A 13,912-nucleotide genomic window follows, 5' to 3' on the forward strand; every position below is an offset into this window, starting at 1 on the left:
ACCCGCGTGTGGGAGGCGGTGTGGTGGTGGTGGTGAGCCGCCGGACCCGCGTGTGGGAGGCCAATATGCATCTCCGATTAAAATGTAAACTGTGAGGTCGACCAAGCGTGAAATATGTTGTTTGTATCAGTGAGACCTGAACATGGAGGCTTTCGTTTAGTCTGTGGTCTAGTCTGGTCTGGTCTGTGGTCTGGTCTGGTCTGTAGTCTGGTCTGGTCTGTGGTCTGGTCTGGTCTGTGGTCTGGTCTGGTCTGTAGTCTGTCTGGCTGTGGTCTGGTCTGGTCTGTGGTCTGGTCTGGCTTATGGTCTATTCTGATCTGTGGGCTGTTCTGTGGTCCTGTGGCCTCTTCATGGTCTGGTCTGGTCTGCTCTGTGGTCTATTCTGTCGTGGTCTGGCTGTGGTCTGGTATGGTCTGGCCTGGTCTGGTCTGGTCTGTGGTCTGGTGCTCTGGCTCTGATCTGTGGTCTGTTCCTGGTCTGTGATCTGGTCTGGTCTGTGGTCTGTCTGGTCTCTGGTCTGGCCTGCTCTGGTCTGCTCTGTGGCTCTGGTCTGTGATCTGGTCTCATCTGTGGTCTGTTCTGCCTCTGATCTGGATCTGTCTTGGTTTGTGATCTGGTCTGGTCTGTGGTCTGTTCTGCTCTCTGTGGTCTGTGGCCTTCTGATCTGTGGTCTGTGGCCTGGCTCTGGTGCTGTGGTCTCTTCTGGCTTGTGGCCTGGTTCGGTCTGTGGTCTGTGCTGGCTCTGGCCTGCTGGTGTGGCCCGTGGTCTGTTCCGCTTTGTGGCCTGGTGTGGTCTGTGGTCTGTTCTGCTCTGAGGCCTGGTCTGGTCTGTGGTATGTTTTGATCTGTGACTTGGTCTGGTCTGTGGTCTGTTCTGGTCTGTGGTCTGGTCTGGTCTGTGGTGTGTCCTGGTCTGTGGCCTGGTCTGGTCTGTGGTCTGGGTCTGGCTGGTCTGTGGTGTGTCCTGGTCTGGTCTGGTCAGGTCTGGTCTGTGGCCTGGTCTGTGGCCTGGTCTGGTCTGTGGTCTGGTCTGTGGTCTGGTCTGGTCTGTGGTCTGTTCTGGTCTGTGGCCTGGTCTGTGGTCTGGTCTGTGCCCAGAGGAGTCCCGAAGGTGTCCCCACCCCCTCCATCCGTGTAATCCCCGTCATTAAAAACACATACTTTTTTCTATACGTGGCCACGGTTTTTATGACAGAATATTTAAGGCCATACTCCCGAGAATACTCTTGAACATTTAAACTGAGGGTAGTGAGGTGGTGTCCAAAGTAGGAGGATGTAATAGTGTAATCTCTGATCATGGGCAGTAGACGACGGTAAAACACGGTGACATAATAGATTTTACTTTGAAGTTTTTATTGAAGTGAATATATATGAAAATTCTACTTTACAAGGAAAACTCAAAAGAAAAAAATTAATAACTACAACTGAAAACCAAAAACAGACATTAAAATAGTTATGTAAATATGAGGTGAACAGCTGTCTGACCCGGCATTAGCGGTGTGGAAGAAACAGGGTGAGACGATCACCTTAGGGTATAACAAAGACAAGGAGCAGATGGTGTGACAACTATAGATCATATGAGAGACAAAGAGTTTTTTCTTTCTCCTGAAGTAATTGTGCTATCATTCTTCACCACAGTTTTTAACATAGAGAACTGAAATTTGGTATTATTATTATTATTATTATTATTATTATTATTATTATTATTATTATTATTATTATTATTATTATTATTATTATTATTATTATTATTATTATTATTTATCAAATTATATATATTTTTGGCACGTGCAACTTAAATTGATAAATGTGAAGATCGTTAGTAAGTTAATGAAGATATTAGCCAAAGCAATAGACTTCGCGAAGGTTCCAGTAATAAAAAAAAAATAATAATAATAATAAATTTTCATCCGATCTTATACATATTTTCCTCTACTAATAAACTGTGGTTGTGTTTATCTATTTTTTACTTTATTTTACTAGTGTGATACAGCTTGGAACTCTGAACCTAATTCGCAGTTAGTTTATGATCTAACCGACCTATTTTAACGTGATATAACCTACCCTAACCTAACAAAAAATAACCTAAACTGACCTCACCCAACCCAACCCAACCCAACCTAAACTAACACAACTAACTTATATTTGGGTGATACGAGAGATAAATTCTTCCTGATCACATGCACAAGGGGAGGGGGTGGGGGGGATTTTAAGCCAAATCTCAAAAGGTGATACTCAGTTACACATGCCCCCTCCCACACCCCCACCCCCCCCCCGTCCCCTTAGCTCATCCAGTACACTTCTATGGTGGGGGTCTAGATAATTGTATTGAATTTAATCTATCATACACAACTCATAGCTCTGATGTTGTCACTGATCTTATGTCTGATCACAACCCAATCCAAGCTTGTATCCATGTAGCCAATGACACCCCCACTGGTGGTAAACTCAACAGACGTAGACTCACAGTCAAGCAAGAACACGAAAGCCAGTCAATAGACTTCTTCAACGACTGGTAAAAGGATTACAAGCCTGACAACTACCAACGTCTCCATGACGATCTTGTAGATAGGACTTATACTTTCTTCGTCAACAATGAGGAGAAAATGCTGTCAGCATTATAGAAACGATTACATTCCACTTGGACGATTCCCACTTGCATGATCGTCTGTTTTATGCTATTTAACGTAACCTAATCTAACCTAATCCAACCTAGCCTGACCTAACCTAACCTAATCTGATCATTTAAATAAGATGGTAAAAATCGCATAAAACAGACGATCGTCCGAGTGGGAATCGTCCAAGTGGAATGACACCAATAGAAACAGTCTACAGCAGTGTTATGATGACCTCAGACTCAAAGAACTTCATTTTATAGCCAGACAGACTGGTGAGGGTTACAACCACCTCAAAACACCTCAAATGCTCAAACTGTTTCAAGCTTCCCTCGCTGTTGTCCGGGAGCTTGTGAAAGAACTTAGACAAATGCATGGGAAAATAAGTTCAACATCCTAAACCAACACACTCTCCTAAGCAAAGCCTAGACAGATATAAACACAATCAGAGGTAAAAATAGTTGACACGTCTCCCATCCAAACCCTCTGCAGAAATCGAATGAGCTAATAACAACATTGGCTCATGTATCTAGCTGTGACATGTTACCAGCTAGGACTCGAGAACTCCTTGATGCGAAGTCTGTAGAGAAAAGTGATCTTATTAACTTTATGTTGGGCAAACAGCACGATGAGTGTGATGTTCCAACTGCCATGCACAGGTTAACCAGCCTATTGCCGACTATTTATTTTCTTATGTTCTTATGTTCTTAAATAGACACACTAAAGCCTAGTAAGTCACCAGGTACCGATGAGATATTTGCCAGAGTAATTAAGGCATGTAAGGAAGAGCATAGTATGCCCTTAGCAAAGTTGTTTAACATGTCTTTAAATACAGATGTAGTACCAGAATCCTGGAGGATAGCGAATGTTGTACCGATTTTCATGAAGGGAGATAGATCACTATCCTCTAACTACCGTCCAATCAGTCTAACATCAATTGTAGGCAAATTACTGGAAGCAATCATTTCAAACTCTATTCGAAATCACCTGGAGAAGCACAAGTTGATCAATGATTCCCAACATGGCTTCACAAGCGGGCGATCATGTCTATCTAATCTATTAACATTCTTTTCATCAGTTTTCGAATCAGTGGACGAGGGGCACTTTAGCAAAGCCTTCGACAGAGTCCCCCACGACAGACTGATAAGAAAAGTGGAGGCTCATGGCATTAAAGGAGATATTCTAAAATGGATTATGGCGTAGTTACAGGACAGGAAACAGCGTATGAGCATTAACGGCACTAAATCCCATTGGAGCAACGTCACTAGTGGAGTTCCCGAAGGCTCAGTACTCGGACCATAGATATAGGCGTAGACAGCAACATTAGTAAATTTGCTGATGAGACTAAAATAGGGCGTGTATTTAAATCTGACGAGGACTCCACAAAAATTACAGGAAGATCTAAAAAAAAAAATTCGAATGATGAAAAATGGTAGATGAAATTCATTGTGGACAAATTAAAAGTACTTAGTATAGGAGATGTAAACAAGGAAACCAGATACCAGATGAACAACGATGTTTTTGAGAAATCCAAGTGCGAGAAAGATTTAGGAGTACAGTAATGATAAATGGGAATCTTAGGCCAAGTAAACAATGTGTATTTGCTCGAAACAAGGCTAATAAAGTACTTGAATTCATACAAAGGAGTATTAGTTACAAGACTAGCGAGGTCATCCTAAAACTTGGATTACGCAGTTCAATTCTGGTCACCGTATTACAGAATGGATATAGAATCCTTAGAAAGATATCAGAGGGGAATGACAAGACTAATCCCGGGCATTAGGAACCTTGAGTACAGATACAGGTTAAAGCATCTTAATTTGCACCCCCTCGAGAGACGTAGAGTGAGGGGCGATATGATGGAGGTGTATAAATGGAAGTCAGGGCTAAACAAAGGGGACATTACATATGTACTCAAACTACCCAACCAGGAGCGAACTCGTAACAATGGTTTTAAATTAGACAAATTTAGATTTAGGCGAGAAATGGGTAAGCATTGCTTCAAACATAGGTTGGATGGATATATGAGTGACAGGGGTTGGGTGTAAATGGGACTGCCCAGTATGGGCCAAGAGGGCATTTCCTCCATTCTTATGTGTTTATGTTCTAATAATATCCTGACCACGGGGGTTAGTTGTTATCTCTGCTCTGTAATCCTTTTGTGGTACCACTCACAAAATGAGTATGGGGTGCACAATAAACTAACCGCTGTAAGTGGCAAAACTGAAAATTAAATTAATTGCATACACACACACACACACACACACACACCAGCGACATACAAATGTACACACAGTTCACATACCTACACGTGCAGGTAAACAGACCAGTTCATTAAGAATGCTATATTGCTATAAGTTCCTTGACTTGATATAGGTATAATTAAACGCCTACTCCTGCACACCTGTTGTCCCTTCCACACACCTGACGTTACTCCTGCACACCTGTTGTCCCTCCCACACACCTCCCGTTACTCCTGCACACCTGTTGTCCCTTTCACACACTTGACGTTACTTCTGCACACCTGTTGTCCCTCCCACACACCTGCCGTTACTCCTGCACACCTGTTGTCCCTCCCACACACCTGCCGTTACTCCTGCACACCTGTTGTCCCTTCCACACACGTTACTGCACACCTGTTGTCCCTTCCACTGCCTGCACACCTGTTGTCCCTTCCACACACCTGCAGTTACTCCTGCACACCTGTTGTCCCTTCCACACACCTGCCGTTACTTCGCACACCTGTTGTCCCTTCCACACACCTGACGTTACTCCTTCAAACCTGTTGTCACTTCCACACACCTGACGTTACTCCTGCACACCTGTTGTCCCTTTCACACACTTGACGTTACTTCTGCACACCTGTTGTCCCTCCCACACACCTGCCGTTACTCCTGCACACCTGTTGTACCTCCCACACACCTGCCGTTACTCCTGTATATCTGTTGTCCCCCTACACACCTGCCATAACCCCTACACACTTGCCATCACCCCTACATACCTACCATCACCCCTACACACCTGCTATCCCCTGTACACATCTGCCGTTACTTATGCACACCTGTTTTCACCCCTACAGCTGCCATCACCCTTGCGCACTTGCCATCACCCCTACACACCTGCCATTCCCTCTACACTTCTGTCGTTACTTCTGCACACCTGTTGTTACCCCTACACACATGCCATCACCCCTTCACACCTATCGTTATTCCTGCACCTCCGCTGCCCCCTACACACTTGCCATCACCCCTACACACCTGCCATCACCCCACACCTGCCATCGCTCCAACACAAGCCTGTTTTCCCCTACACACCTACCATCACCTATATACACCTGCTGTCACTCCTACACTCCTGCCATCACCCCTACACATCTGCCATCACCCTTATACACCTGCTGTCACCCCTACACACTTGCCATCACCCCTACACACCTGCCATCACCCCAATACACCTGCTGTTGCTCCCTGCACAAGCCTGTTTTCCCCACACACCTACCATCACCCATATACACCTGCTGTCACTCCTACACACCTGCCATCACCCCTACACACCTGCCATCACCCTTATACGCCTTCCATCACCCCTACACACCTGCCATCACCCCTATATACCTGCTGTCACCCCTACACACTTGCCATCACCCCTACACACCTGCCATCACCCCAATACACCTGCCGTTGCTCCCGCACAAGCCTGTTTTCCCCTACACACCTACCATCGCCCCTATACACCTGCTGTCACCCCTACTCAATTGCCATCACCCCTACACACCTGCCATCACCCCTATACACCTGCTGTCAACCCTACACACTTGCCATGACCCCTACATACTTGCCATCACCACTACACGCCTGCCATCACCCCTACTTTCCTGCCATCACCCCTACACACCTGCCATCACCCCAACATTCCTGGCATCATCCCTATACACCTGCCGTCACCCCTACACACCTGCTGTCACCCCTATACACCTCTCATCATTCCTACATTCCTACCATCGCCCCTACACACCTGTCATCACCATGTATTAGCTTCTGTCTATCAGACAGTAATAAATGTGGGTTATATACATTAGGCTTATATAATTACATCACCCACGGTAACTTTCCTGTGAGCCGTGAGTAGTCATCAACTGAACGTGTGACAGTGTATTCCCACTGTGCCCTCACACCTTGACCACAGAGTCATCAATTAAGTAGCCAGCTATCGCCAGTTCTACTCCCGTCTCTGAGCCACTGAGACGTGTGCTCTAAGAAGCTAGATATACACAAAGCTTCGTCCATTATTAACGCTCACAGCTTAAAGCGTTATTTACGGTGATATCCCAGTTATTGTGCAATAGTTTATATTCTTAATAAATGGAGAAAAGACCATTTGGGTTTGATAACTTAACCCATAAACTTTTATGAATGTTGCTTCCAGTTCACCTCTAATTAGTGATTCCACAGGTAACCGGAAACCGCTACAACCCTACACACCTGCTGTCACCCCTACATTCCTGCTATCACTCCTACATACCTGCCATCACCCCTACATACCTGCCATCACCCCTACACACCTGCCATCACCCCTACATAACTGCCTTTACCCCTACACACCTGCCAACACCGCTACATACGTTACCGTTGTTGAATATGGTCAGGTGTTAGACTAGGGGAGAGGTTAGGTGTTAGGCCAGGAGGGAGGAGGGAATTTCTTTTAATTTTGCCGCTTACCGCAGCTAGTTTATTGTGCACCCCATACTCATCCTGCGAGCGGTAACAAAAAAGGATTACAGAGTATGGTTTACAAAGGGCCAGAATAATTATCCTCCGTGGTCAGGATATTATGGCACTGAATGTGACACAGGATTTCAAATACATTATTTGTTTAGTTCTATACATAAAGGGTAGCTTATTCACAACTAAGTGAGTACAGGAGTGTGAGGCAATATGTCTGGCCTCACACTTTGTTATTCACATTTGCATGAGAAGTATTCAAGCACATTGTGTGTTTGGTTCTATACATGGGAACTCATATAACTGCTTAGTGCAAAAAAGTGGATACAATCTTAATATGTCGGCTATCTTGCCATTAGAGATGAAGTGTTGTGCCATTTCACACACAGTGTGCTTGGACCTGTCCCTAAAAGGTTCTATCTTCACACAGTCGAGGACGTAGTGTTCAAGTGTGTGGCCATATGTCTGGCCACACACTTTACATTTAGTTTTGTTTACATCTGCTTGAGGAACATACTGCCAAAGGTACTTATATCCTAACCTTAATCTAGCGGTTACAACATCTTGTAATCTAGTGATCTTGTTACTTGCTCCATATGCATGTTTCACGTGATACATCTCATCATGGTAAACTATGGATCGACTTGTGCCTGTTTGCACTTGTCTACTTGCGTCAAATTCATCAATTAGTTCCTCCCTAATTACAGTTTTAAGGGTTCTTTTTGGCAGACCCAAATTGTATTCAACAGTGCCTTTGTTATACGCGAGTTTGGAGACGGCATCAACTACATTGACTACATCATTTTCAGAGAAAGAGATCGCCGAGATTTCCTCATAACCCGAGCAATACGTGGCTCAGACCACTGCGACACTGATCATCGGCTCATCAGACCTAAGCTCTCATTTCACGTCGCCCCAAAACGGCGAAGGTAAGTAGCCGCCAGAAGAGGTTTTAACACTAGGCGTCTGGAGGATCCAGCAGTAGCACATGCTTTCGGAGAGCAGCTCGAACATGAGCTGATAAGCAACCCGACAACAAAAAACCCAAATTTCAGTGCCGAATGGGGTATTCTCGACACTGCCACGAGAAAAACCTGCAGAGAGACCCTCGGCCAGATCGAAAGAATACACCAGGACTGGTTTGTTGAAAAATGCCCGGAAATCAATGTACTCGTTGATGATAAACGTGCTGCTTTAACTGACTAGCAGAACAACCCTCAGTCTCAGATCAAAGCTGATACATTCCGCAAGAAGAAAGTGTCGGCCTAGCGCGAACTTCGCAATTTAAAGAAAAACTGGTTTATAAATAAAGCATGTGAAACGGAAAAAGTTGCAGGTCAACACAAGATGCGCTTATTTTTCAATTGCATTAAAACATTTTATGGGCCAATCACTCATGGCACAGCCCCTCTCTGCTCATCCGACGGTAACTCCTTAATTAAAGATGAGGAAGGTTTCCGTCAGCGCTGGAAAGAGAACTACTATTCGCTGCTCAACCGAAGCACCGATGTGGATGTCCTGACTACCCAGCAGGTCTCCCAGTATTCACAGCTGACCCATCTCAGCTACCCTCCATCCCTGGATGATGTAGCTATTGCCATGAAACAGATGTAAAATAACAAATCCTTAGGGTCTGATGGAATCTCAGCCGAGGTGTATAAAGCAGGAGGACCTCTGCTTACTCGTCGTCTCCACTCTCTCCTGGAGAATAATACTGTATGGGAAAAGGAGGAAATCCCACAACCTCTTAAAGACGCGCCCATCGTCAATATTTTTAAGAACAAGGAAGACAAGTCGACTGTGGCAACTACAGCGGGATCTCGCTGTTGTCCGTAGCTGGCAAGATTATCTCCCAAGTCCTCCTAAACAGCATCGCTACCTGTACATGGGCTTCATTGACCTAATCAAGGCCTTTTACTAGGTCAACAAGGAAGCCCCTGGCCCTCGTTTTGGCTGTCCACCAAAATTCATTGCCATCGTAAGGCAAATCGACGATGGCATAAACGGCAGTGTCCTGCACATTAGGATCCAGTCTGAGTTCATCCCCATCCAAATGGGGTTAAAGCAAGGATGTGTACTGGCACCAACTCTCTTTTCCGCTTTCTTGGCTGCCTTCCTTACTCGTGTCAGTGCCAATTTAGCCGGCAGGGTGGACATCGAGTACTTCAAGCTGGAACAATGGTGTCGACAGCTGACATTACTGAACACCTATGCAGATGAGTATGCACACTTCGGCCTTGAGGTAAATGTACGTAAGACTCACATTCTCTTTCAGCCTGCCCCTGGTTCAGCAGCATCTCCACCATCCATCCAGCTCAGTGGTACTGCCCTCTCTAATGTTACCCACTTTCGGTACCTCGGCTCCCACCTGTCCACCACCGAGGACATCAATGAAGAGATTCAACATCAGATTAGATGTGCATCTCAAGCCTTTGAGAGACTCCGTACCCGTGTCTTCAGCTATAGGGACCTGAAATTATCTACAAAGTTACACGTATATCGAGCAGTGGTCCTCCCCACCCTGCTATATGGCAGTGAGACATGGGTCACATACAGGAGGCACCTCAAGGCACTTGAAAACTTTCACCAACGTAGTCTACGTTCCATCCTCCGAGTTCGCTGGGAAGATAAGAGAACAAATGCCAGTATTCTCGCTAACACCAACTGTAGGAGCATCGAGGCTACCATTATCCATGAACAACTACGTTGGACTCGCCATGTTACCCGCATGGACGACAGTAGACTGCCAAAGCAGCTACTTTACAGTCACCTAACGAATAGTAAACGTAACGCTTGAGGGCAACTGAAAAGATATAAGGCTAGTCTTAAGACAAACCTGAAAAAATGCCAAATCCACCCCCTCACTTGGGAGACGATTACTCCACACCATAACGCTTGGAAGAGCACCACACAAGAAGGTGTCAATGCTTTCGAATTAGCCCGACTGCAAACCGAGGCAGACAAGTGCCAACGCCGGAAAGGCGCTCCCACACAAGATGCAGCCATCCACATGGTGCAACATCAATGAACAACTCTGCCGGTCCCGTATTGGCCTCTTTAGTCACCTCAGAGCTCACCAACGAAGGTGACATCCTTAATAACTCATATCATTGTCTCAGCTGGATGATCATCGTACTTAGTTCCTAATGCAGGCAAAGTAGTAGTAGTTACCTGTTGTATATCAGGTGAAGTACAGGGGATAGTTAACTATTATATGGCAGGTGAGGTACTGTGGATAGTTAGCTGTTGTATGACTGTGGAGGTCCAAGGGATAGGTAGCTGTTGTATGGCAGGTGAGGTTCAGGGATAGTTAGCTGTTGTATGGGAGGTGAGGTACAGGAGATAGTTAGCTGTTGTATGGCAGGTGAGGTACAGGGGATAGTTAGCTGTTGTATGGCAGGTGAGGTACAGGGGATAGTTAGCTGTTGTATGGCAGGTGAGGTACAGCGATAGTTAGCTGTTGCATGGCAGGTGAGCTACAGGGGATATTTAGCTGTTGTATGGCAGTTATGGTTTTCTCAGGCTGTGCATACATTGTTCAGGGACCTTGCGTGTGTGTGTGTGTGTGTGTACTTGTGTGTATGTATATGTGTGCTCTTATATGTGTGATGGGTGTGTGGGGGAAGGTACACAGCGGGTGGGGGTGTTAGATGACGGGCTGGGGGTGAGGGGCGGATGCACAGTAGGTGGGGAGGGAGGAGGGGTGAGGGTAGTGTGTGTGTGTGTAATAATAATAATAATAATAATAATAATAATAATAATAATAATAATAATAATAATAACAACACTTAATGACAGCAGGAAGGCTGAAAATACATAGTTACATAATTTGGGAATGGGTCTCTTGATTTATAAATAATATGCAAGTAATATAAGTGATACAAATATGGTACATAAAAACCAGGTGGGGAGAAGCTCAAACTACAGGGCATTTCAACATAGTGACAGTGCAAAGAGTAAGATTGACTGGGATTAAATACACTGGTTGATTACAAGTTATTTTTAATTTTTACAATGGTTGGGACTGGGCTGTTCTTATAGCGATCAGTATGATCAGTTCGTGCACGTATGGCTGGATGCGGTTGTGGTGTCGAACAGCAATTCTCGGACGAGGGATCTCAGGTGGTAGTAGGAGCCGGTGTCAAGGATGTCAAGGATGGTGCAGAAGCTTCTCACCAAATTTGCAGATGAGGTCGTAGTGGAGGTCAGAGAGAGCCGAGAGGGTCAGTGAATTGGGCACTTCTTGATATGTGGAGTAGGAAGGGGAGAGAATAATCTTGCATGCCCTCTTTTGCACTTTTTCTAGGTGTTTACGTTGCGTGGCATTTAGGGAGGAAGACCAGGTGGGGGAGGCATAGGTGAGCTTGGGAAGTATGAATGTTGAGTAAACACTGAGGAGCTCGGGTGCAGGAACTCCGAGGGACTTGAGTCGGCGGAGGAGGTGGAGACGGAAACTGGAGGATTTGACAACTTCAATGACGTGTGGTTTCCAATTTAGTTTGTTGTCTATGGTGACGCCGATGAGCTTAGTGGAATCTACAACCTGGAGTGTGTTCGGACCTAGAGTAATGGAAGGAGGTGGGACAACGTCGGAGGAGAGGTTGATGTGCATAACCATGGTCTTGGTATGGTTGATGGTGACATGGTTGTTGGTGGCCCAATTTTGGAGACTGTTCAATAAATCCTGAAGGGCGGTATAGTCGGGAGCAGAATTGTTGACACTGATCCCAATGGTGGAGTGTGTGTGTGTGAATCCATGTACACTTCTTTTAACAAACATCTCACTCCGTCACTACTCCCTCCCTCCTTCCACCTATCCTTTTTTTGTGTGTGTAGAGAAAGGATGGGTGAATGAAGATTAGAGGTGGAGGAAGGAAGTCCACTCTCAGATCCTCCCATATGATTTTAGGCGAAGGCTGAGTACGGTGTTCATCAAGGAGGAGCACCTCGTGGGTACTATCAAATCCCCTGTTCTCTTCATTTGTGATTCGGAAGATGTTCCTCCATATGTCCCTGAATATGGGTTCTTTGTCTTGGTCGTCATATATTTTACTTCCTGCGTGGTCAGTTATATATGATGACTCGTTACGGCTGCAACCTTTCAGTCTCTTAACTCGACGCCAGAACTCTCCTGGATCGTTGTATGTATGTGAGAGTTGTTCAACTATTTCGGCCCATTTAAGGTTGCTTTGTTCCAGAGATCTTGTTTTTATTTCCTCCCGAATTCTTCTGTATGTATTGTAGCTTACGATGCCCCAACCATGGGTCTCGGCTCTCTGTTGTAGCAGTTGGAACTGGTTTGTGAGGGCTATGAGTTCTGGAGTCTGTTGTGGGTGTGGGAGAGTTCTGTTGTGTTTGAGAGGCGTGGCCTCCTGGTAGGCTGTTCCTATGGCTTCACACCATGTGTTGATTTCTTCGTCTATTATGTTCATCGGCTGGTTGTCTATGGTCTGCAGGATTGTCATGCCCTTGGCCACATGTTCGGCTGTAGCTTTTCCGTTGAATAGTTCCCAGTCGGTCTGCTTGGCGATCCTCCGTGGTGGAGCTGGTATAGATATTGGTGTTTCCGAGGTGGTCATGATTATAGGTAGGTGGTCGCTGGAGGTTACAGGGCCTTGTTCAAAGAGATAGTTGTGGAAGCATCTGCCGTTTGTTATTGCAATATCTGGAGTAGTGGCTGAGTTCCTACTGTAGAACGTGGGGAAGTCTGGGTCTATTAGTTGGGCTTTTTTGTTTGTTATGAAGCCAGCGAGGCCTCTTCCAACATTGTTAGTTGTCCTCTTACCATCTAGTAGAGGATGTCTGGCGTTCATGTCTCCAATGATGTAGGTTGGGTGGTGGTGTGATAGGAGTCTGTGGAAGTCTCCGTAAGGCAGGTAGTCCCTGTGTGGTGGGAGGTAGGTTGTGGCTATTATGATTGGTCCTGTGGTCAAGTTGATTTGAACAGCGAGAGTTTCAGAGGTGAAGTCGTCTATGATTCTGTGGTGGACATCTCTTTTTGTGGCGATGGCCACCCCGTCATTTGGCTCCTCTGGTAAATTGGATTTATGGATCCTGTAACCAAATATTTTCAGTTCCTCAGCCGCCTTTTGGCCGTGTGAGTTTATGAGTATAATATCTGCGTCAACTTGGTTGTAGTGGCTGGACAAACTGAATTTATTAGTTCTCCAGTGGAGGCCGTTATGTTGCATTATTTTCCTCCCTTTCCACCCTCCTTTCGCCCCTCCCGTACCTCTCCGCCCCTCCCGTACCTCTCCGCCCCTCCCGTACCTCTCCGCCCCTCCCACCTCCCGTGCCCCTCCTTACCTCCGCCCCTCCTGCCTCTCCACCCCTCCCGTACCTCTCCGCCCTCCCCCACCACAAACACCGCTGGTCGTCCTCTGACTCGTACGTCGCGATAAATTGATTTCGTGGGGTGTGGCCCGTCATCTGCCTTGAGGGAGGGGGTGGAGACACCAGGAGGGAGGGTAGGAGATGTGGTAGGAGGGAAAGAAGGTTAATAACTTCCCTCTATTCTTCCTTCCTTCCTTCCTTCCTTCCTTCCTCACCTATCTTCCTTCTTCCACTTCGTTTATT

General features: G+C 45.9%; 1 protein-coding gene across 1 annotated transcript; it reads right to left on the reverse strand.

The window, feature by feature from the left end:
- Positions 1-307: 307 nt before the first annotated feature.
- LOC121856508 (transcription termination factor Rho-like) lies at positions 308-12,915 on the reverse strand. The gene is made up of 2 exons (XM_042352100.1): positions 12,737-12,915; positions 308-1,124 (listed from the first exon to the last, which is right to left on the reverse strand). The coding sequence occupies exons 1-2, from the start codon at positions 12,913-12,915 to the stop codon at positions 308-310; spliced, it is 996 nt and encodes a 331-aa protein (XP_042208034.1).
- Between the last annotated feature and the right edge of the window lie 997 nt (positions 12,916-13,912).

The sequence above is a fragment of the Homarus americanus genome, unplaced genomic scaffold (assembly GCF_018991925.1).
Source record: "Homarus americanus isolate GMGI-L3 unplaced genomic scaffold, GMGI_Hamer_2.0 scaffold27324, whole genome shotgun sequence".
Classification (NCBI taxonomy): Eukaryota; Metazoa; Arthropoda; class Malacostraca; order Decapoda; family Nephropidae; genus Homarus; species Homarus americanus.